The sequence below is a fragment of the Podarcis cretensis genome (genome assembly GCF_951804945.1).
Source record: "Podarcis cretensis genome assembly, chromosome: 9".
NCBI lineage: Eukaryota > Metazoa > Chordata > Lepidosauria > Squamata > Lacertidae > Podarcis > Podarcis cretensis.
Genome location: NC_137178.1, coordinates 60,003,423 through 60,028,949, shown reverse-complemented (window position 1 = coordinate 60,028,949; position 25,527 = coordinate 60,003,423). Strand labels below are relative to the sequence as shown.

At 45.1% G+C, this 25,527-nt stretch overlaps 1 protein-coding gene across 1 annotated transcript in view; it reads right to left on the bottom strand.

Moving 5' to 3' along the window:
• GRXCR1 (glutaredoxin and cysteine rich domain containing 1) overlaps positions 1-25,527 on the bottom strand; it is a 58,650-nt gene that overhangs the window by 16,356 nt on the left and 16,767 nt on the right. Inside the window, exon 3 of the mRNA XM_079989846.1 lies at positions 4,564-4,803. Within this exon, the coding sequence (XP_079845972.1) occupies positions 4,564-4,803 (240 nt within the window). The remainder of the gene's footprint in view (positions 1-4,563; positions 4,804-25,527) is intronic.

The window sequence follows — 25,527 nt, the reverse complement described above, 5'->3', positions numbered from 1 at the left end:
CGAGAAGGCTTCAATAAGCTAATGAATAGGCTCTGTCAAAGCAAGTCTGAGAACTGACTCTTATCTCACTCTGGTTGTAACACATCTTGGACATGCTGAACGCAAGGCTTTTCATCCCCTTTCCTGGAAAGGCCACCAAGAGTCCAAAAGAGTCCCAAGACAGGAGCTTTCTGTTCATGCTCAGGAAACACATTATGGGGCAGGGCTCTTGAGGTGGAGGACAAAGGGGAGGGAACTGAAGGGGAATATATACTCTGTGTACTCATGCTTGTTTGTGAATTTATCACACTTGCTCCTTCTACCAGCCCGGATGGTAGAATAAAGCTTTTTCTCTGAAACTATTCCTTGAGTGTCTGTTGACTCCCATTTCCCCGTCCCAGGCGCAAAGCTCTTCTCACCCGAGGCTAAAAAGGCTACACCGGCAGCATCCCAACAGGCAGTATGGAGGGCAGCATGGTGTAAGCACCCTGGGAAGAGTACCAGAGAGGTTCAGCTTACACATTTTCACCACTCCGACCTCACCACCACCTCACCCGGGACCTCAACTGCTGGGAGGTCAGGTGAGAGCTTCTGCCCCACCACGCCATCTGTTATTGCCACATGGCGGCATGACACGTTCGTGCCATGTGTCAACGAGAAGCAGGTCCAAATCATCTGGATCATCACACGGCCATTATCAGTTATAATTTTGCATCACATCTGAAAAGACAGGCAACGATGCAGACCTGTGTCGCTGTTACCCATTGCTCGCCCAGTTGCGTTAATTGCCTCTTCTTCAAAAACAGAGACAGCAGTGTTAATTAGCCCAGAAAAGAACCACTGTCGCACATCGCAATTGGCTTAATTGCACAACTGAGCACCGTCCCATCTCCACCTCTGCCCATTTGCTGCCTGTTTAGGACACTTCTCTGTAACGTGAAATACGTAGATTTTGCTACGACAGTAATGTTTATTCATTTGATCCTTTCAGTTATTAATAGCCTGCTCAAGAAAGTGAGAAGCAACAAAATGCACACAAAAGACAGTATTTTGCTGAAATACAACAATGTAAAAACAAGACAGTGTACTAACAACATAACGGCGTCAGCCGACTCAGGAGCAGCGCTTTCCATCTCGGGCTTTGTATGTCAAAACAAGCACTTTAAATCTGCCAGCCAGTGCAGAGCTTTCTACACTGGTGTTTTCTGCTGGCAGCAAGCTCCCCCCACAAACAGGCTTGCCGTGGCCTCCTGCGCTAACTGCAGCCTCTGAACCAGACCCAGAATCAGCCCCACGTAAATTGAAATTATTTATTTGTTAATTGCATTTATATCTTGCTCTTCCTCCTAAAAAGGAAAAAGAGGGGGGGGAACCAAGGCAGAAAACACATAAAGTGATCCAATTGAAACATCCAAAAGCCTCTTAAAACTATTCCGGCGCTTATGCAGACTGGGATAAAGTTCTCTTGTTGAAAAAGGAAGGTCTTCAGGGGCCCAATGATTCCTGCTTTGCAGGCAGTTAGACCTCGAGGTCTGTTGTCTTTGTCCATGGAGCTTTCTTGGCAGGGATACTGGAGTGGCTTGCCGGTTCCTCCTCCAGGTGGATCACGTTTGGTCAAAACTCTCCACTATGACCTGTTCATCTTGGGTGCCCTGCTCGGCATAGTTCATAGCTTCTCTGAGTTCTTCAAGCCCCTTCGCCACGGCAAGGCAGTGATCCATGAAGGGGTAACCTCGAAAACACTATCCAACCATCTCGTCCTCTGTCGCCCCCTTCTCCTTGTGCCCTCCATCTGACCCTGATGTTGGGAAAGATGGAGAGCACAAGGAGAAGGGGGCGACAGAGGACGAGATGGTTGGATAGTGTTTTCGAGGTTACCAGCATGAGTCTGACCAAGCTGTGGGGGGCAGTGGAGGACAGGAGTGCCTGGCGTTCTCTGGTCCATGGGGTCACGAAGAGTCGGACACGACTAAACGACTAAACAACAACAACAACAACAGACCTCGAGGTCGCTTGCAGCTTGACAATCATTCTAGAATTAAAGCATACAATAGAGGTGGCTTGTATCTAATCTGAAAGGATGTGTGTCACTACACACTAAACACTTGATTCCTATATTGTATAGAACAGACCCCTTGAAGAGATGGCATCTTCAGGAGCCTCTCTCCTGAAGAGGGCAGTGATTGACTGGGTATATAAGAGATACCTGTGGCGTTTGCCGGTTCGTTTAAAGCCTGTCTGTACGGGGGGAAAGAAAGGGTTAAAAATGTAGACCAATAGGAAAGCTGGAGGCGGAGCCTACATGTGTATAAAAGGGCTTCGCCCGAGGTTTGTTAGAGTTGTTGGTGGGTAGTTGGTTGGTTTTAGTGGGATGGCTGGTTGGGAAAGGCAGTTGGAAAAGCAGTTGGCAGGCAGTTGGCAATAGAGAGACAGGACAGTGGGTTCTTGAGTGAGGGGAGGTAGAAGAGATAGAGAGGAAAATAAGACTAAGAAAGTAAAGAGTAACAACGTTTGGAATGCCGTTGTTTGTGTCTGAAATAAAATACACTCTTCAAATGAGAAGAAAGAATGATGTTAAGTGATTAAGTTAATTTTACGAGAAATTTGTTTTGGAAAGCGTGTTCTCCTTCATGGAGAGCACGTGTTGCGGTGGGGTCTGCTGAGCCACCCCTCTGTTACCAGGCAGGGTCTCTAAAGATGGCCTGGGGCAGTGATTGGTTCACTGGGTTGCTGGGGTAAAAGTTATGTTGCAATTTTGGTGGGAGGGGTAAAATGTTTAAATACTCTGCACGCAGCCTGGAGCTTTCTCTTTGCTGCGTGCAACGGATCACCCGCCCACCCGCCCTTGAGTAAGGGGTTGTTGCATTGACCTTGCTATGCCTGTCATGGGGTTGTCTGCCGTTGGGGCAGGGGCCTGGTAGGAATTTTGTCCATCTGGCTGATTGGCTGGGCCATTTGGTTTTTGCCTACTGCGTAGCAAATCGTCACAACTTGTAAGGTTGCGGTTAGGCATTGGTTATAAATTGGTGGAGGAGGGGTTAGGATAGGCTGGGCCTGCCCCTCCATGGTTGCTGCGGAAAGGGAATTCCGTTAAAGGAATCCTGGGGCTTGCCATCTTTTCGTCCAATCCCTGGAATGGGACTAGGGCCGGCAAGCCTTCGGGGAGCATGTGGATGAGAATTGAGGGTCTGTGGCCCAGCTCCATTTCTCCCCGACTTGCTTTCCCCCGCACTGTCTTTCGGTGGTGCCTGGAAGTCAGTTCTGTCCCCAGGCGGGGGGACAGATAGTCTTAACCAATGCCTAAACAACCACTCACGGTTTTGTATTTAAATAAAGTTGTGGCCAAAATCATGCCAAAAACCTTAAACAAAAATTAAGTGTGCATTGTGAGTTATTTGGGGGGTGGCTTGGGGACCTCGACACCCAAAACTGTTACAATGATATACACTGAAATTCAGCCAGGGGGATTTGAGGAAGTCACTTAATAATGTTACTAAGATTGGATTAAATGCAACTAAGATGTTTGTTTGTTTGTTTGTTTATCTAAAAACTTTTGGAAAATCAATTTGAAAAAATTGGAAAAAAAAGAAAGAAAGAAAATACACTCTTCTTTATTTACTTGAGAACCTGACTGAGACTGAAATGATTTTACCAGGGAGGACCTGGTTGGTGGCAGTGGATTAGTGGTGTATGGGTCAATAGTCCGTGAGACGACCAGGGGCGCCATACGAACGCCACAATACCTTTTAGCCAAGATGCATTGTAGGGCTGGGCAATAATCGAAAACTGGTTTAAAGTTCATATAGTGATATCTGTTTAATAATTTTTGACCTGGCAATATATCACAAATCATGGTCTGTGTGTGTGTGTGTGTGTGTGTGTGTGTGTGTGTATGTGTGTGTGTGTGTGTGTGTGTGTGTGTGTTGTGCCAAAATCACAGTATGGGAAAAGCCATGAAGCCAGCCAATGCCTCTACATAGCTCCTTATTTCAGACATCGTGATATATCAGTATATATCACAATGTTGAAAACCAATTATCACCCCGCCCTAATGTATAGGGCTTTGTGCAACAGAACCAGCACCTTGATCCGAGCTCAGCAGCTAACTGATGGCCAGAAATTACGAAAACATCTAGAGGACTTACGGTTCTTCTTTTCTGAACAAGAATGATTGAAATCAGCATGATGTATAGCAACGGTTTATTGAAGACTTCACAATAAGTAATTGCTCTAATGGACACAGGAGGACAGCGAATTCTCTTTAGGTATGGTTGGGCCACTGAAGAAGAGCCATTGGGTTTTATTATGCAAAACACTTCTGAAATAGAATTATTTCATTCTTATCTTGTCTACACATTATTCTAGACATGTTTTGTTAAGTCTCTCTGCTTGAATTCATTATGACTGCTATATATCGATTCGCGTTCTTTGTGTTCCTTTCCTTTTGATACTGTATTTTAGAGAAACTCAAACAATGGTGAAGATTTGTGTCTTGTTTTTATACATGCATTCCTGATAATTTCTCATGCTTATTGAGTAAAATGTGCATCGTAGGGAGATGGTATTCAAGCATATGGTACTTACCCCAAGATACTGGCCTTCAATAAACACAACTGGTAGCGATGGGATTTCACCTACTTTCCTGCACCTCTCGTCCAGTTCTTTCCCATAGTCACCATTCAGTGCAATGTTTTTCTCTTCAAATTTCACTCGATGGTTTTGGAAGATCTTCCGAACCAGCTCACACCGCTCAAAGGTTGTTCTAACCACCCGAAGGCTGGTTGTATAAATCACTATGCGCCCATATTCCAGAACTGATGATACCTGTAGAAGAAAAATGAAACATTTTTTCCCCTTCATGGTCCTTCATGGTGCATTTTTGCCTCAACCAAACATCACATAACTGTACCAACTCAGCCCTAAACATGGGCATTATTTCGCTCTTACCTTTCCTATCTCTAAGGAGCAGTAGGAGAGCTGAAAATAATGCCACGATAGTTCACATCTGCCAACCAATGAGCCTCTTTGATTTCAGACAGTACGATGGTATATTGGTCTAAAAAGCCAGGGACATAAATTTTCACTGCCCCCTAGCAGCTATTGTGGCTCATTTACCAGAAGCAATGTATTTAGCATTAAGTTTGGACGTGTATACTTGATTCTGACCAAACTAAGCCTTCTGATGTATGTTTTGCTCTAGGATGCTTTTATCTCTTTCTGTGGTGATCTATCAGCCCAGATCTGACCCACACATTCAAAAGGTAACAGGGATTGCACAATGCCTTCCTCCCTGCCACTGCTTCCTCTCTTCTTCTCCCCATATCCCCGGCCATTTTTAAACGTTTTGCTGGACACGGCGCAGCGAATGGGGAGGGCAAAGGGCCACTTCTCACCACAGCGACTGCCATGGCCAGTTGACACCAGTGGCCTCTGCAGCTGCTTCCGACAGACACTTACTGCGTTCTTCTGTGGTGACCCAGTGACACAGCATGGGAAAGGAAAGTTGATCTCGATTGGTGCAAATTTTGCCTAACAGATGGGCCAGACTTGCATATGCAGCAGCCCTCACTCTATCATCGATTTGTGCCTTAAATGCACAGTCTACCCCAAACAAATGTCTGATACAATAACTATTATTATTATTATTATTATTATTATTATTATTATTAATAATAATAATATCCCACCCACCTGACTAGGTTTCCCCAGCCACTCTGGGCAGCTCCCAACATATATAACAACATACAGTGGTACCTCGGGTTAAGTACTTTGTTCCGGAGGTTCGTTCTTAATCTGAAACTGTTCTTAACCTGAAGCACCACTTTAGCTAATGGGGCCTCCTGCTGCTGCCACGCTGCCGGAGCACGATTTCTGTTCTCATCCTGAAGCAAAGTTCTTAACCCGAGGTACTATTTCTGGGTTAGCAGAGACTGTAACCTGAAGCATATGTAAGCCAAAGTACCACTGTAATAAAAAATTAAACATTAAAAAACTTTCCTATGCAGGGCTGCCTTCAGATGTGTTCTCAAGGTTATACAGTGGTACCTCAGGTTACAGACGTTTCAGGTTACAGACACTTCAGGTTACAGAGTCCGCTAACCCAGAAATAGGACCTCGGGTTAAGAACTTTGCTTCAGGATGAGAACAGAAATCGCGTGGCAGCAGCAGGAGGCCCCATTAGCTAAAGTGGTACCTCAGTTTAGAACAGTTTCAGGTTAAGAACGGACCTCCAGAACGTTCTTAACCTGAGGTACCAATGTGTAGTTACTTATTTCCTTGGCTCAGGGGGGCAGCATACATTGGCAGAGGAAGAGGAGTGCGGGGGGAGTGCACTGCCCCCAACAGTGTGATCCCGGTAGGGTGCCATTGCGGCTGGCCCCCCACCCACCCACGCTGGGTGGCACACCCCAGCAGGCGGCATGCCCCGCCCCCAGGATGCGTGTCATGCCCCTGCGGTGGCATGCCAGGCCCTGGGACGAGTGCCAGCCCCTTCCCCACCTGCATGGAGCTCCGCCACTGGTCGCATAACTATACCCACCAACATTTCTTCGATGAAAATAGGGGCGTCCTAAGGAACATTCTAGGATCAAAGCAGGAACCAGGACGGCTTCTGTAAATCCTGGATTGTCTCTGGAAAATAGGGACACTTGAAGGGTCTGCTACCCCTACCAACCAAACAGCTGGCCATGTGTTTCCTGCTTGGCAGGGGGTTGGACTTGTGGTCTCTTCCAACACTATGATTCTATTCTATGATTCTATAAACTTTTATTTGGAAGCCACCTGCTCCAGCATTGCCTCCTTGCTTCCAAACAGTCAGGGACCCCTGCCAGGCTACGATTTAGGTGCTCACCGCTCGGGGCCACATCTCCTGTCAATTTGAAGCATGTGTGTGTGTGACCTTTACCTCCACAAATTGCACTCCTGGTTTTTGCAAGCAAGCCCTGCTCTGCCATCAATGCTTTTTGTTTAGTGTTTTACTTCTTGAAATAAATACTATCAGTCACACAGAAAAGCGGAAATGGCCACAAGCAAGGATGCCAGGCCACTTGCTAAAATGATGGCTTTCAGAGGAGCAGCCTACAGCCTTGCAAAACAAGTGACCCCTTAGCTTCTGTTATGTGAGATAAAGTATGATGAGATGCTCTGCTTAGGCATGTGTGTGTGTGTGTGTGTGTTCACCATACAAAGTGCTTCGGGGATATTTTTTTCCCTGACACATTTCTGCTAAGCTTTCAACGTCTTCACACAATTTATACAGGCTGTTTAAGTCACTCAAAATCTCAACAAAGTGCAAAACAATTCCTTTGCTTTCAGTGCAGACTGAATTGCTCATACAATATCACTAAAGGCAAAATGGCAGCCTGCCTATGATTGACTTTAAGTCTTGTGAAAGTGACCAAACTCCCAGTTTCTTTTGTAGCTAGAAACCACGCAGAACACCTCCCAGACACACAGGAAGCCCCTGAAGCTGATGGCTCCCCTTCTCACAGTACTACAAATCCATTATATTAAAGAAAGTAGGCACAGAATCTCATTATTTCACCTCCCAGACACTGAAAAGTCACAACATGTCCATTTTTGCTTTGTTGTTTCTCTATCTGCATCATGATTCCATTTTTGCCTGCCCACGTCCCATAATAATAAATATCAAATTCTTGTCTCAACCCTTCTTCACTCCCATGCATATGAGGTAAACATCTATCGGCACATGAATGCTTGAGAAGGTTGATTCTGCTGGTGATAGTGCCCAAACTAGCCTGATGCTCTACTATCAGACAGAAATGCTTGAGCACAAATTACAAAGGAGTGCTTTGGGTTTGTGACTTTGTAGAGACATATTACTCCAATATGATGAGCTTGCTCATCCCTCTAACCTGCCACCCCTGAGCCCATTATCCAATGTGTGTGTACATAAGGAAACATGGGAAGATGAAAAGGGACATCAACAGCCACTGTGGGAAGCCACAACGTGTGAGTCACTTGAAACAGGGAGCTCCACCTGTAAGACAGAGATGCATTTCTTTTTCCCACAATAACAGCTTCCCAGGGGAAAGAGACACTGCCTGCTCTTTGCTATGTTGCAGCAGCAACAGCAGCACTGCAGATGACCAGAGGGTGGCGCTGCTGCTACAAACTGTGCAGATGTCAGGTGATTCTAAGAGCCAATAGCGTTCCAGCTCAAATCAAATGTTGCTTGCTCCCTCCCTAAGTGGTACCACTGTTGTGTTAATCCTGTTTCTGTCCGCACATAGAAGCAGGAATTTATTTCACAGTAGGATCCAGCTCTCTATATGCAAATAGTAAAGGTAAAGGGACCCCTGACTATTAAGTCAGGTGCTCATCTCGCTTTACTGGCCGAGGGAGCCGGCGTTTGTCCGCAAACAGCTTTCCGGGTCATGTGGCCAGCATGACTAAGCTGCTTCTGGCGAAACCAGAGCAGCACATGGAAACGCTTTTTACCTTCCCGCCAGAGTGGTACCTATTTATCTACTTGCACTTTGGCGTGCTTTCAAACTGCTAGGTTGGCAGGAGCAGGGACTGAACAACGGAAGATCACCCTGTCACGGGGATTTGAACCACCAACCTTCTGATCGGCAAGCCCTAGGCTCTGTGGTTTAGACCACAGCGCCACCCGCATCCCTAAACCAAAATCTCTTGTTGCTGGCATTCATGTTCTCTTCCCCCCCACCCCTCGATGCAGTGTCCCCTCTGCCCTTGTGCCTGGTACTTTATGGTACATCAACGTGGCAGCCTCTATATGTAGCTTAAAACGCCCTTTGAACAGAAGCCGCTGATCCCGGTGGGAGCAAATTAATTGCAATATTGTGTAATTATCTACTGTATAACCAATGTCTTCTTGGCTGAGCAATTCAAATCCAATTAGAGAGACAAAGATGCTTGGTTGTGCTTAATCAGTGGGTGCACTAGAAGCTAACACCGCTATATGTATACAAGGCTTTAAAAAATATCTCTGTTTACAGCAGTGTTATTCTTATCCATGAGTCACTTTGTCTGTTCCTATCAGTAGAATGGTGGTCTCTGGGCGGGGGGGGGGTGACATCTGAGCCCCAAGGTACTTACATTAATGGCTGAGAGAACCAAATGTCCTAGCCAGGAGAAAGTACAGTGGTACCTCAGGTTACATACGCTTCAGGTTACATACGCTTCAGGTTACAGACTCCGCTAACCCAGAAATAGTGCTTCAGGTTAAGAACATTGCTTCAGGATGAGAACAGAAATTGTGTTTTGGTGGCGCGGTGGCAGCAGGAGGCCCCATTAGCTAAAGTGGTGCTTCAGGTTAAGAACAGTTTCTGGTTAAGAACGGACCTCCAGAACGAATTAAGTATTTAACCTGAGGTACCACTGTATACTGTAGAGGTAAGGAGGGTTGAAAGTAGACCAGAAGTGACCCCCTGCCAATTTGGGGGAGATTCTGGGAATAGCAGAGGAATGCAACTGTGCATGGCCCAAAGGGAATGCGTGTTGAAGTAAGGGGAGGAAAATCGCAGCTAAGAAGCTCATATATATATATATATATATATATATATATATATATATATATGACTGACACTCTTCTTTGGAAACTAAACCAATGTCCAGACTTTAACATTCAAAAACTTTGCTTGCAGAAACTTATAGATGAATTAAACCATGACATTTGCAGTCACAAGCTTATCCCAGCATGGGTTTACGGTGTCTTCTTCTAACTTCCAAGCAACTGTGTTTCTCTCTCTTTGCTGAGTTTAACACTCAGCCTTCTGTATCTTAATTAGCTCTGCAGCTCCTCTGAGAGATTTCCACTTTTACCTTCTCCCGCAGCTTTGTTCTCTTTCTTTCAAGCACAGAAGGAGCACCACAACACTCTATTCAACTTAGCAGTGCTCACAGTGGATTCTAAAACAGTCACCTTGCATCATGTAAAATGGAGTCTCTCCTTCACTCGATACCTCCCGTGTGATCAACGTTAGCCAATCACATGAGAACTACTAAAGAACTCTCTATAATTCAATTACTAACCAATCAAATTTAAACACATAGTAATGCATACGATCACATACAATTTCAGTGAATTAAATTACTATGCAGGACAGGACTATGAAAACAATGACCTCAGGTATGAGGACCCCATTCTTGGAAGCATATGGGGAACCTAGGATGATCCATGGGGTCATAAATCAGGAGAAAAGGTGATATATATCTATCTCTGTTGGAAGCAATCCTGGGCAGTGATAGGACGTTAGTGGGTTTCCCTGCCACCAATTCAGAAAGCTCCATCCTCACTCCCTATATACTGCAACCCATCGTTTGTCATGCTGATTGGAGCTAATGGGTTTATAGTCCCATAACATCCAGAGAGCTACAGGCTGGTCAAGGTTTCTATCACTAGCTGTGGTGGGAATATAAGAAAGTAAAGAATTTCTGGGAAATGATATACCGTATTTTTTGCCCCATAGGGCGCACCGGCCCATAGGGCGCACCTAGTTTTTTTGGGGGGAGGGAAATAAAGGGGGGGAATTATTTTTTTCCCCAGGCGTGGGGCTGGGGCGGGGGAAGCCCGAGCTTCCCCCGACCCCAGCCCCCAGAACAGGCTGCTCTCCGCAAGCCGTGGGAGCCCTCCCACAGCTTGCGGAGAGCTACCCGAAGCCCGGGCGTGACTGCTCAGCACACGTGGGCTTCGGGATAGAGGCAGCGCTCCACAAGCCATGGGAGTCCGGCAGGAACTCCCGTGGGCTCCCAAGGCTTGCGGATAGCTTCCTGAAGCCTGGAGAGCGAGAGGGGTCGGTGCGCACCGACCCCTCTCGCTCTCCAGGCCTTCAGCGAAAGCCTGCATTCGCCCCATAGGATGCACACACATTTCCCCTTCATTTTTGGAGGGGGAAAAGTGCATCCTATAGGGCGAAAAATACAGTATATTGAGTTGAAAAAGATGTTGAAAAATACATTCTTAAAAAAACCAGAAGCATTTTTACTTGGTATTATAGGCCAAGACACTAATAGGCAAGATGTCAAACTGTTCTTATATGCAACAACAGCGGCAAGAGTATTGTTAGCCCAGAAATGGAAGCAAGAAGAAATTCCGACGAAAGAAGAATGGCAGATGAAATTAATGGACTATGCAGAATGGGACAAAATGACAGGAAGGATTCGAAACCTGCGGGACCAGAGATTTACAGAAGATTGGAAGAAGTATATGAATTATTTGAAGAGCAACTGTGACCAACAAATTATGCTAGTAGGACTACAAGAAGTTTTGTAAGGAGAAATATACAAAGTGTTACAAAGTAGAAAAAGATAGAGATATTGGTTATGAGTTACATTGAATAAGATGTAAAAGTATGTTTACTTACTGTTGAAAATGATACGTTACAAAAGCATATATATATATATATATATATATATATATATATATATAGTTTCTATCACTAGCTGGGTCTAAGACATAAGACCCAGGGACAGCTCAATCAGTAGAGCATAATCTCAGGTTTGTGGGCTTGAGCCCCACATCAGGCAGGAGGGGGTTGGACTAGATGACCCTCAGGACCCCTTCCAACTTTACAATTCTACGATCCTATACGGAAGACTGTTCTTCAACAGTCTGGGCAGCTTTCAACAGAATATTAAAATACAATAATCTATTAGTGCCACTACCGAGAAGGCCCTCTGCCTGGTTCCCTGTAACTTGGCTTCTCACAGCGAGGGAACCGCCAGAAGGCCCTCGGCGCTGGAACTCAGTGTCCGGGCTGAACGATGGGGGTGGAGACGCTCCTTCAGGTATACTGGGCCGAGGCCATTTAGGGCTTTAAAAGTCAACACCAACACTTTGAATTGTGCTCGGAAACGTACTGGGAGCCAGTGTAGGTCTTTCAAGACCGGTGTTATGTGGTCTCGGTGGCCGCTCCCAGTCACCAGTCTAGCTGCCGCATTCTGGATTAGTTGTAGTTTCCGGGTCACCTTCAAAGGTAGCCCCACATAGAGCGCATTGCAGTAGTCCAAGCGGGAGATAACTAGAGCATACACAACTCTGGCGAGACAGATAGGATCTCAGCCTGCGTACCAGAGGGAGCTGATAAACAGCTGCCCTGGACACAGAGTGCTTTTTCCTAGCCGTTTTGGGAGTGCTTTGCTAGCCCAAACAGGTGGCTACTCGCTTTCAAGATAAGGTGCATAAGGTGCAGAAATGGCTCAAAGTTTGGTCTAGTCTCACAGGCAGGGTGTGTGTGTGTGTGTGTTTGTGTGTGTCTCTGTGTGTGTGTGTGTGTGTGTGTGTGTGCTTCTGACTGCCTATTCTCTCCTGTCACAATAGCAGCAGTTCCCTTATGCAATACCTCCGTCTGTGAGTCTCGGTGCCCTTTACGAAGAGTAATAAATCTCTACAGTCACCAGCTCTTCGCTTTATGGCTCTGCAAGGGAGGATGCCCAGCTGCTTTGCCCTCTGCTTTCTCATTTCTTCCATCTTCCACATAAAATTCATCTCAAATGCCATACAGCACAGGGAACTATTGTGTCGACTGCTTCCTCTTCCCCGCACAGATATTGCGTTAGATACCGAAGCATTTCACATCCCTGAGTGTGATCCGCTGGAGAATTCCATGTGATAATGAACACTACTGGCAACTAGCAGCAATCTGGGTCACAAGCAGGGAACAGTACCTATTAAAATACTGTGCCAATTACTTTATGAGGCAATGGGGCCTCGTGGATGGGGCAATGTAGGCGCTCACCCGATTCGTCTGCTAAAGGTTTTCCTGCAAAGAAGAGGTGTGGTTGTGCCTGTCTGTGCGATTATGTTGGATTATACTCCCACAAAACCTGCTCCCTGTGCTTAGGAATTAAATGTTATTTAAATAAATGTTGTATGTATGTTTCTGAAAATAAAAAAGAAGGAAGGAAGGAAGGAAGGAAGGAAGGAAGGAAGGAAGGAAGGAAGGAAGGAAGGAAGGAAGGAAGGAAGATTGTGTCTGAGCAGTTTCCCCCTTGCCCTGCTCCTTTTCCAGGGGAAATGAAATAAACTCAATGTAGAGCTAAAAAAGGGATGCGGGTGGCGCTGTGGGTTAAACCACAGAGCCTAGGACTTGCCGATTAGAAGGTCGGCAGTTCGAATCCCCGCAATGGGGTGAGCTCCCGTTGCTTGGTCCCTGCTCCTGCCAACCTAGCAATTCCAAAGCACATCAAAGTGCAAGTAGATAAATAGGTACCGCTCCGGCTGGAATGTAAACGGCGTTTCCGTGCGCTGCTCTGGTTTGCCAGAAGTGGCTTAGTTATGCTGGCCACATGACCCAGAAGCTGTCTGCGGACAAACGCCGGCTCCCTCGGCCTATAGAGCGAGATGAGCGTGCAACCCCAGAGTCGGTCACGACTGGACCTAATGGTCAGGGGTCCCTTTACCTTTACTTTAGAGCTAAATTTATTTATTTATTTATTTAAGGAATTAAACGAGAAGATTCAGCTGAACCCTTTTGACATGCGACAATATTCTGTACAAGGAGTATTTTTTTCATGTGAGAGAATTCAAATATGCCACTCCCCTCCCTGCCAAAAGAAGTGGCGCAATCCAGGAAAACGCTGAAGAAGTGAGTCTCCTGACTGGGTAAACTGGCCTTTGGATGCCAGCCTGACCAAACTGGGTTTAGCTTCCAACTCATTCTTGGATTCAATGGGCAGCTTTGAGCAAATCTTTCTCCAAATTTCAGTCCCCCGTCGTTGGAATAATAGGGCTCTACTTATTCCAGAATCAACGTAAGGCGGCAGGAAATGTTGTCAGCCTGAAGCTTTAACGAATATAAATATAATTAAGTCATTAAGCCCACACAAATTTTACCTTGCCGTGCCTGGAAAAGCCTGTTGGCCCATCCTGAGTTCTCCAGACTGCAGAAAATGCTTCGAGGGCTGTTGTGAAAGCAAGAAACATCCCACACTTCCGTGTAGGCGAAATCATGGCGACTGCCTATAGATTGCCATGTGTAAAGTTGGTCTATTTCGAACCAGGAAGCTCACTGAGCCTCAGCTTTCTAGTCTCATTCACTAAATGGCAGGCATCATTATTATGTGGCTTCCAGCATACAGTGGTACCTCGGGTTAAGAACTTAATTCGTTCCGGAGGTCCGTTCTTAACCTGAAACTGTTCTTAACCTGAAGCACCACCTTAGCTAATGGGGCCTCCCACTGCCACCGCACAATTTCTGTTCTCATCCTGAAGCAAAGTTCTTAACCCGAGGTACTATTTATTTCTGGGTTAGCGGAGTCTGTAACCTGAAGTGTCTGTAACCCGAGGTACCACTGTATATAAAAGCATAATAAATCTTTAATTTTTAAAAAACAAAACTAAAAACCTTCCCTATACAGACAGGGCTGCCTTCAGAAGGCGTGGGGGTTGGATAACTCGGCACACCCCGAACATTTCTCTGGTAAAAATAGGGACATCCTAAGGAAAAGCAGAGGGATGCGGGTGGCGCTGTGGGTTAAACCACAGAGCCTAGGACTTGCTGATCAGAAGGTCGGCGGTTTGAATCCCCGCAACGGGGTGAGCTCCCATTGCTCGGTCCCTGCTCCTGCCCACCTAGTAGTTCAAAAGCACGTCAAAGTGCAAGTAGATAAATAGGTACCGCTCTGGCGGGAAGGTAAACGGCGTTTCCGTGTGCTGCTCTGGTTCGCCAGAAGCAGCTTAGTCATGCTGGCCACATGAGCCGGAAGCTGTACACCGGCACCCTTGGCCAATAAAGCGAGATGAGCGCCGCAACCCCAGAGTCGGCCACGACTGGACCTAACGGTCAGGGGTCCCCTTACCTTTACCTTTAAGGAAAAGCAGGACAAATCCGAAACCCGGATCAGTCTGTATCTAGAAAACAGGGACACTTGGAGGGTCTGCAAACCAACTCCCAATCATCCAGATTCATAGCTGCTGCTCCCCTTAAGGCAACTGGAAGCACAGGCCCAATGCACACCATGCTTACTCCTGTTACAGTGGTATCTCAGGTTAAGTACTTAATTCGTTCTGGAGGTCTGTACTTAACCTGAAACTGTTCTTAACCTGAAGCACCACTTTAGCTAATGGGGCCTCCTGCTGGTGCCGCGCCGCTGGAGCACGATTTCTATTCTCATCCTGAAGCAAAGTTCTTAACCTGAAGCACTATTTCTGGGTTAGCAGAGTCTGTAACCTGAAGCGTATGTAACCCGAGGTACCACTGTACTGGCATCACATGCGTACCTGGGATACTGCAGACCCCAAAAGGATAAACAGAAACAGAGCAATGGCCTGGTTCATTGATAGACAGCTGGTTCCACACTGCATACTGAAAGCAGGTTTGCATCCACAGTTTCATTCCCTACCACCACCTACTACATGCATGTGTTATGTTAGTAAGAAAAGCATCAAATTTCTTGCAGCCCCCTAGACTTGATGTTCTCCTTTGCAAAAGTAAGTGAGACAGAATGAAGCCAGTGGTTTGGGAACTTTTCGCACTTTTTTTTTAAAAAGAGGCGTAGTTCACTTATCTCTGCCAGATGATCAACTGCATTTCGCTTAATTAAAAGGCATCGTTGTTTGTTGAACTTTGCAGCAGTCAGCACTGAAGCAGTGCATGGCCTGCCTACGGCCACAATGACTTGTTTTCCTGATACTAAGGTAGAAATGCAGATCTCAAAAACAATGTCAAGCCTGCTTTTTTTCTGCCTTAGCATTTTGAATTTCTTTCTCGGTCTAGGGCAAGATCGAGTCCATTTCATTAGCAGAGCAATGCAAATAGTTCACCGGTGTGCTGCGTTCCCTTTCTGTCTGCTTGATTTGCCAACCATCCGAGCTAGCTTATATTAATTAAAACAAGTGTCACCGCTTCTAATAGTAGCTCTCTTAAGGGTTATAGATTGCAATCAGTGAGAAACGAGCAGTTGCTAGTACAACTCTTATCAGATGGACTGAGCTCTGTTGAAAATTTACGGCATTTTTCCTTGGCAGTTGATCTAACCTTTCATCCCAGGATTAATTACACTTCAGCATCCAGTCTGCCTGGCACAATTAAACTTATTTTTCACTCATCCAGGATCTACACAAGCCCTGGTATTATTGAAACAGGCTTTCTTCCTAGATTGTTAAACTGGCTGTGGAAGTGCATGTTTAGTTTATTTTTGCAATATCCTTTATAAACAATTTGGTGGAGTATGATTGCTAATCACTGAGACTTAATTTGCTACTCCAGTTTAGATGGCATAATGGATAATAATAATAATAATAATAATAATAATAATAATAATAATAATAAATTTATTATTTATTCCCGCCCATCAGGCTGGGTTTCCTCAGCTACTCTGGGTGGCTTCCAACAAAAGATTAAAAATACATTAAAACATCAGTCATTAAAAACTTCCCTATACAGGGCTGCCTTCAGATGTCTTCTTAGATAGTTGTTTATTTCCTTGACATCTGATGGGAGGGTGTTCCACAGGGCGGGTGCCACTACTGACAAGGCCCTCTGCCTGGTTCCCTGTAACTTTGCTTCTCACAGTGAGGGAACCGCCAGAAGGCCCTTGGCGCTGGGCCTCAGTGTCCGGGTAGAATGATGGGGGTGGAGACGCACCTTTAGGTATACTGGGCCGAGGCCAGTATATCTGGGTTGAAGAAGCCATTAAATTGATGCTGCCCCTGGTGAGCAACTCTGGCAGCCCACACTGAGTAGTCGCTGGGGGAGGTGGCATTCTTGCCAACAGGTATGGAGAAGCAGAGGTAGAGGCTGGGTCAGCAGCACCTGATTGGCCAGCTGTTCCTCGCAGGCAGGTAGTCACAAAAGCATCTTGGTGGTGTTGGCTCAGCTTCTACTCTGCTGCCTCTTGATGCCTCTTGTCCCTTTCCTCCCCTCTGTGAACAAGTGCAGTCTACCATCCCAACAGCTGTATAAACCCTTTTAAAGGGAGGATAAAGCTTGTGAAGCATGGACCACTTACAAACACCATCTCCAACTCCTTGAAAGATTCCATCAACGGTGTCTCCGGAAAATTTTACACATCACCTGGGAAGACAGGCAAACTAATGGCAGTGTACTGGAAGAAGCAAAGATCACCAGTGTCGAAGCAATGATTCTTCAACATCAACTTCGTTGGACTGGTCATGTTGTTCAGATGCCTGATTATTGTCTTCCAAAACAACTACTCTATTCCAAACTTTAAAATGGTCAGCGTAATGCTGGAGGTCAACAAAAGAGGTTCAAAGACTCTCTCAAGGCAAATCTTTAAAAATGTAGTATAAACACCAACAGCTAGGAAACACTGGCCTGCGAGCACTCCAATTGGAGAACAGCCTTTACCAAAGGTGTCGTGGGTTTTGAAGATGCTCGAACTCAGGACAAAAGGGAGAAACATGCTAAGAGAAAGACACGCTTGGCAAACCCTCACCGTGATCAATTCCTGCCTGGAAACCCATGTCCCCACTGTGGAAGGACGTGTGGATCCAGAATTGGACTCCACAGTCACTTACGGACTCATTGTTAAAACTGTGTTTATGGAAGACAATCTTACTCGGCAACAAGTAAACGCTAAAGAAGAAGAAAGCTCTGGTTTACCAAGACTGGCAACCCTGCAGAAAATATTGCATCTAAGAAAATGATACAAAGAACTTTTGTGTCCCCTGAAGTACAAGGCAATTTCAGCTGAAGTAGGCCACCTATTCCGCAGGGGAGACTGGCCCATTAAGGTGAATGGGGCACTGCCCCACCAGTATTGGACCGCTCTCAGCCACCTTCACCTGCCTGCCATCTTATTTACAACCAGTCAGGGGTGCCAACTTGAATAAAATATTGGGAGGGGCCTGGTAAGCCCCACCCTACATAATTGATTACATGACACAGTACATGCACACCATTTGAATGGCAATGCCTATCAACTTTGGGAAGCAGTCCCCTCAAATATTTTGGGGGGGGCAAAGGGACCTCAGCCCCAAGGAGTTGGTTCTTATGCAGCCTGTCCAGATTACATACTGGCTGTCACCTTCCTCCTCCTTAGTCTCAATGATGCCTTTGTAAAACACAACAGGGAAGATGGTGGAGATGGAACCAGAATTAGCTGGTTCTGCCTGTCATTGGCTCTGGTATGACCTACTGTTGGCCTCCCTGCCTTTCACACTATCAATCCCGATGGTCAGACATCACTGGATATACAAATTCATTTGAGAGAGGACAGCAATGCTTCGTACAAACAAAATTCTTCTTCTTCCTCCTCCCCATCCTCATATTTTTAAAAATATTCCTGCACAGAGAAAACTGGAATTCCGAAAGGAAGAATTATAGGCTCCTGCGGGCTTTCTGTATGTAGAATTTTGTTGTGTGGAGCAGCAATCGATCATTCATTCCCCCAACTGTAGTCCTAGAACCATTTTTCCATGGACTGAACTGTTTGTCAAGAGTAAGGGTGGAGAACTGGTGCCCAGGGTGATGGGAGTTGTAGTCTAGCAATGTCTAGAGAGCCACGGATTCCCTCCCCTTGGTCTGGAGAATATCTAAAGGAGCCCGTATAGTTCTGGGTCAGATATACAGCACAGTTCTACCCCACTGAATTCTGCCAGAATGACTCCTATAACATTAAAGAAAATAATAACTAGCTTTACTTTTTTAAAAAGGAGTAAAACTCCAGCATTTCCACTGGTACCCAATTAGCATTTCATGTGAAAGGTTTCCCAAAACTCATCACATTAGTGACTTTGCATGCTGTGCCCTTAATGAGGCAAAAAGATGCTCTGTCGTTGGGCTATCTTTAGATTAGCAAAGTGCTGATGAAGTGTTGACTCAGTCCTGTGACTGCAGTGCTCCTGCTGTATCTTTGAGGAAACTCAAAAGTGCAAGAACTTCAGAAAGAGATGCATATTCTCCTCTAGTAATGCACAGAGCTGCGCTAGAGTCAACCGTCAGAGAGCTCAGGGCTGCCCAATGGCCTTGCAGCGTACTTAACATAATTGGAACCATAACTCCCAACTGTTCCTCATCATTTAATCATGTCGAGAACGTGGAGAGGGATTTTCATCTTCAAATTGCTTTACAAGCATTAATAAATTAAATAACATGGATCATCTTCATCGTCCCCCAATTATATGTGCTATTCTGCGTTATATGCTTGAACGTGTCCTCTGTTTTCATTAAAACATGCTACCTTGGGGAAAAGGCTTTCCTTGAAGGAAAATTTTCCTAGCAAGAATAATAAAGCAAAACACACAAAGGAGAAGTTCTAGGAGGCAAATGTGCATTAAGTAGCAATGAAAAGAAAGAGGTAAGGTAAAAAGTCGCACTACAGATATGCTTTTAGCAAGGTATCTGGTGAGAAAGACAAAGTTAAAGTGTCTACCCTGGGAGAGTAGTTAGGGTGTTACAACTAGGGCTGGATGATATATCAATATATCATCCAAAACTGGTTTGAAGTCCGTATCGTGGTAACAGTTTCATAATTTTTGACCTGGCAATATGTCGTGAATAATGATGTGTGTCTTTGTGTGCTATGCAAAAGTCACAATGTGGGGGAAACCGTGAAGCCAGCCAGCCATCCTTATTTCAGACCTAGTGATATATCGGCATATCGCGATGTTTAGCTGGTGATATATCGCAATGTTGAAACCCAAATATCGGCCGGCCCTACTGTTTGCCTCTACATAGTTCCATCCTTATTTCAGACCTAGTGATATATTAATATACCGTGATGTTTAGCTGGTGATATATTGTGACGTTGGAAACCAGATATTGCCCAGCCCTGCTTACAACATGCAAAATCTGTAAGTGGTGCAAAGGTCAGGGTCAAGATGTTTTGCTGCCTGAGGCACAGGACAAGATGGAGACCTACAGGCTTCCCATAGGCATTTGCTGGTTGTCCTCTTTGGGCTGATCCAGCAGGGCTGTTCTTATGTTCCCAGGATCGGCCTGCCAGTTGACTCTTACTTCAGCACTGGCTACATTACCATCCTCCACTACCTGGCTGTAGGTAAACTTTGAGACCACAGGGCAAGCCATATGGCACACACATCTCAGTCCTCCAACAAAGCCAGTGTGGTGTAGTGGTTAGAATGTTGGACTAAGACCTGGGAGACCTGGGTTCAAATCCCCACTCAGTGGTGGAGCCCATGGTGTCACCTTGGGCCAGTCTTTATTTCTTAGCCTGACCTACCTCATAAGGTAGTGTATGTGGGGGGGGGGAGGCTTGGTTAATTTCATTGTACACAGGCTGTATGTTGACAATAAAGGTATTATTAGGCCCCTTTCCAGGCAGTGAAATGCCTTCGGTTGGCACCTGGGTTAAATATTCATAAACCATTAGCGCATTAAAAAAAAAAAAAAAACATGGTCATATACAATGAAATACTTTAAACATTGCAAAATTCTAAAATGACAAATGGCCAACACTGAATCAGATTAATTCTCTAATAATGTTTGGTGGGGGAACTTTCAGCAGGCGATAAAATATTTCGAGCATTTACAGGAAGCAAGTGCCACTGATTTCATCAGAATCCGCTTTGGCCAATAGAGTTTGGGAGCTGCTGAGCAATGGTGTTAGTATTAGTCATCTTAGGTTTGATAGAACTTCTTATTGAATCATAGAATTGTTGAGTTGGAAGGCACTCAAGAGGACATCTAGTCCAACCCCCTGAAACTCAGGTATCACAGCTAGAGAATCCCTGACAGAGCTCTGTTTTAAAACCTCCAATGTTCTCGCCTTTTAAAAATAATTTGTAGATTGACACTTTAATTTGCAACTGGTATTTCTTGCTGCATCAACTACGAAGAGGCTGTTGTGGGCTATTTATAAATAAGTATGGGGGTTTTTTTGCAGAGTAACCTTAGCAAAAGAAATAGGCTCCTGCCCTAAGATGTTTACTGTTAAAATAGAAGCTTGCAGTCGAAATAGCAGGGCTATATTGTTAAGTATCCCCCACAATCTAATTTGGGTCCTGGCACTTCAGATTAACCTTAATCTGACCCAAGACTAATCTGACCTGAATCCAGGCCCTGAATCAAAACAGGAGCCTTGTACAGTGTTCATTTAGGGGTTATACCTTAGTAAATATGCAGTTGGGAGCAGGGGGTGAGACACAAACTGGCAGCTTGTGTGCGTCTCCCCACTGTCCAACTGCATCTTTTAACAGACTCGGATCTTTTCGAGTGCACACAATCCAACCCAGGGTAAGAACTTTAAAAAATAATAACCCAAACATGATGTGTTAATGTTACTGGAACAATGGAACTTTGGTTCCCGAATGGCATAGTTGCTGAACAAATCTACTCCTAAACACCACAAACCTGGAAAACTTTAGAGCATCGCCAAGTGACGCTCGTCCCAAGGGAAACGCGACACACAGACAAACAGAGACAGATTTAATTGTCTTTGACAAAGACCCCCCCCCCCATTGCCTTAGCAAATGTGACCAGGGTCCACGGATTAATAACCGCCGCCTCAGAGGTAGTGGAGGAAATACATCAGGAACTGTCCAGGGCTCCAAGTGACAGTCAACCTTCTAATATGCACCTAGATTGACTTTCTGCCACGGCTGGGAGCCTGGTGCAAAATTCCTCTCTGCAGTTGTTATCGTGGAAGTAAGTGTTCCAATTTGCAAACATTTTTCGGAAGCTGAACGTCCAACGCAGCTTCTGCTCGAGTGCAGGAAGCTCCTGCAGCTAATCGGAAGTTGCGTCTTGGTTTTCAAATGGTTTCAGGAGTCGAATGGACTCCCGGAATGGATTAAGTTCGAGGACCAAGGTACCACTGTGGTCTGTTAATGGATCCACATTTTAACCACTTGTAAAAAAAAGAAAAGAAAGAAAAGGTAAAGGACCCTTGATGGTTAAGTTCAGTCGCATACGACTCTGGGGTTGTGGCACTCATCTCACTTTACAGGCCAAGGGAGCCAGTGTTTGTCCGCAGACAGCTTCCGGGTCATGTGGCCAGTATGACACAGCAGCTTCTGGCGAAACCAGAGCAGCACACAGAAACGCTTTTACCTTCCCGCCGGAGCAGTACCTATTTATCTACTTGCACTTTGCCATGCTTTCAAACTGCTAGGTTGGCTGGAGCAGGGACCAAGAAACGGGAGCTTACCCCATCGTGGGGATTCGAACCGCCAATCTTCTGATCAGCAAGCCCAAGAGGCTCAGTGGTTTAGACCACAGTGCTACCTGCGTCCCTTTAACCACTTGTATGGCACTCAAATAAATAATCCAAATTAAGGAGGAGCCTTGTTTCTTCCCTTCCAGGAAAGGATTCTAATGAGTTCATTCCCAAGCAAACTACTTCCTGTCTTGCCATCATTTGATGTACAGTGGTACCTCGGGTTACATACGCTTCAGGTTACATATGCTTCAGGTTACAGACTCCGCTAACCCAGAAATAGTGCTTCAGGTTACAGACTCCGCTAACCCAGAAATAGTGCTTCAGGTTAAGAACTTTGCTTCAGGATGAGAACAGAAATTGTGCTCCAGCGGCGCGGCAGCAGCAGGAGGCCCCATTAGCTAAAGTGGTGCTTCAGGTTAAGAACAGTTTCAGGTTAAGTACGGACCTCCGGAACGAATTAAGTACTTAACCCGAGGTATCACTGTATTTTTAATCTTTGTTGGAAGCCACCCAGAGTGGCTGGGGAAACCCAGCCAGATGGGCGGGGTACAAATAAATGATGATGATGATGATGATGATGATGATGATGATGATGATGAGTTGTGCTCTTGTGTGTTGCACACAGTTTTGTGTGTAAATCCCAGAGTTGCCAACCTTCCCTTCCCCACCCCTTCCCAGCACCACCTCCAGCAGAGCTTGTGGTCTTTTAAACAGTCATATGCTAGGCAGCAATGAAACAGGTTTTCCCAGCATGAAAATTTCTGCCTTTCATATGTCAAAGCAGGGGGCGAGGAGACCATTACAGTCCTATTCTATTTATGAGCCACTTTTGAGAAGGAGTCCTTAGTAAAGAAACAGGTAACAGCAAATCTTACACACGCTCATGACATTATTTTTTCATGATACAGTTGGCATCTTTTGCTGAAAATACAGGTGGAAATATCCCTTTAGTTTCCAGAGCGATGGTGTTAAAATGCCTTCTACTGCATAGGCTAGCTATCCAGATGGCTTTTTGTCATCTTTCCTGTCAGGTGTGAAATGAGCATCTTCCTCACGAGGTTTGCAATGACCTCTTCAGTTGATTTTCGGAGGGGAGAAACTATGAAGTGTTCCATGGCTCCTTTTGCTGGATCTATTGCTTAATTTGTCTCTCCCCCCCCTTTTTTTTTTCCAAACATTTCACTCAGAAAGTGTTGAAATGTGCAGTGAAGGAAACAAAAGCAGAGAAATGAATCACAGAATCATGGAATGGTAGAGTCGGAAAAGAATTCCGGGGGGGTCATCAAGTCCAAACCCCTGAAATGCAGGAATCTCAACTAGATCATACAGGACAGATGGCCATCTAATCTGTGCTTTAAAATCTGCTTAAAGAATAAAATAATAAAACATGGAATCAATCACAAAATATAGACCGACCTAGAAGAAGAAGAAGAAAACTAACAAGCCAGCTTTCAATATTTTTTACTAACAATGCAAACCACAGCTAAGATGGGGAGGGTCAGCAGTCGGCAATACAGCGGTACCTCGGGTTAAGAACTTAATTCGTTCTGGAGGCCCGTTCTTAACCTGAAACTGTTCTTAACCTGAAGCACCACTTTAGCTAATGGGGCCTTCTGCTGCGGCCGCACCACCAGAGCACGATTTCTGTTCTCATCCTGAAGCAAAGTTCTTAACCCGAGGTACTATTTCTGGGTTAGCGGAGTCTGTAACCTGAAGGGTATGTAACCCGAGGTACCACTGTATTAAAAGACAAATGAAAAAGATTTGCCTTGCAATTTCTTCTAAGAGCCTGCAAGGCAGCAAAGCTACACCACAAGCTACATTTGGAAGCAAAGTTGCTATATCCAGAGGATTGGTTATCAGAAGATGGAGCGATGGTACCATGATTCACGGTCTTTTCCAGTTACTTACTAGCAATAAAGGGGAGGATCAGAATGAAATGGTAAGTCCTATATGCCTGAATATTCTGTATCACTGCCCAACTCTGACTTTTTCTTTGTTCATAAGCAAGTTCTAATTGTTCCTCTTCCATATATCATCTATGTTACTGTTTTTATGCCTCCCTCTTAATAATAAAAAGGTAAAGGGACCCCTGACCATTAGGTCCATTCGTGACCGACTCTGGGGTTGAGGCACTCATCTCACTTTATTGGCTGAGGGAGCCGGTGTACAGCTTCCGGGACATGTGGCCAGCATGACTAAGCCGCTTCTGGCGAACCAGAGCAGCACACAGAACCACCATTTACCTTCCCGCCAGTGCGGTACCTATTTATCTACTTGCACTTTGAGGTGCTTTCGAACTGCTAGATTGGCAGGAGCAGGGACCGAGCAATGGGAGCTCACCCCCTCTCGGGGATTCGAACCGCTGACCTTCTGATCCACAATTCCTAGGCTCTGTGGTTTAACCCACAGCGCCACCCGCATTGCCCTCTTAATAATACCATCCAGCAAAAGAGAGAGAGAGAATCCAAAGAATGCAAAACTTAACAATGTTTCTCTGAATGGTAATACAGTGGATTCTTGGTTCTCAAACGTCTTGGTACCCAAACAACGTGGAACCCAAACAATGCAAACCCGGAAGTAAGTGTTCCAGTTTGCAAACTTTTTTCGGAAGTCAAATGTGCTCCATTTTGAGTGCCACACTTTCAATTTGAGTGTTACGCTGAGGTCCATTTTTGCTATTTATTTGCGTTTTTGTTTTTGCTGCTTTTTGTTTTTTTGTTTTTGTGACTATGTGGAACCCTGTTCAGCTATTGATTGATTGATTGATTCATTCATTCATTCATTGAATGATTCAATGATTGTGTGACTGCAGTACATTGCTTATTGCTTTCATGTTATGGGTCAATGGTCTCATTAGATAGTAAAATTCATGTAAAATTGCTGTTTTAGGGGTTGTTTTTAAAAGTCTGGAACGGATTAATCCGTTTTGCATTACTTTCTATGGGAAAGCTCGCCTTGGTTTTGGAATGCTTTGGTTTTGGAACGGACTTCCGGAACGGATTAAGTTTGAGAACCAAGGTATCACTATATAACATCTGCTTAGACATTGTTTAATATTCAGTGTGCTATGCAGAAGCAGCATGGTCCTGTGCTTACAATTCACAGAGCAATTTGTATAGAAGCAGAACTAAACCGATGCTAATAGTCTGTAATGTCTCTGTATTAAAAAAGTAGGAAATGTAATGAAGTCCACTCTCAGGAAGGAATTCAACATCACATTAGTTTAAAGTCACCTAGCTATGTTCTAGTCTAGTTCTAGCTTCTAGCTTTTAGTCTAGTCTATGTTCTAGTGGCTTTTTTAAAAAAAGAAGGCTCAAGAAGCCAGTATGGTTTCTATGTCTGGCTGCACAACAGCCTGCTATAGCCCCAATACTTTCTGTGCACAGGCTGTTGCACTACAAGCTTCTGCTAGAGCAACTGTTACACTTCACCTCAGGGACTCAGCTATACAGCTGCAAATAAAACGTGGCGATAGTG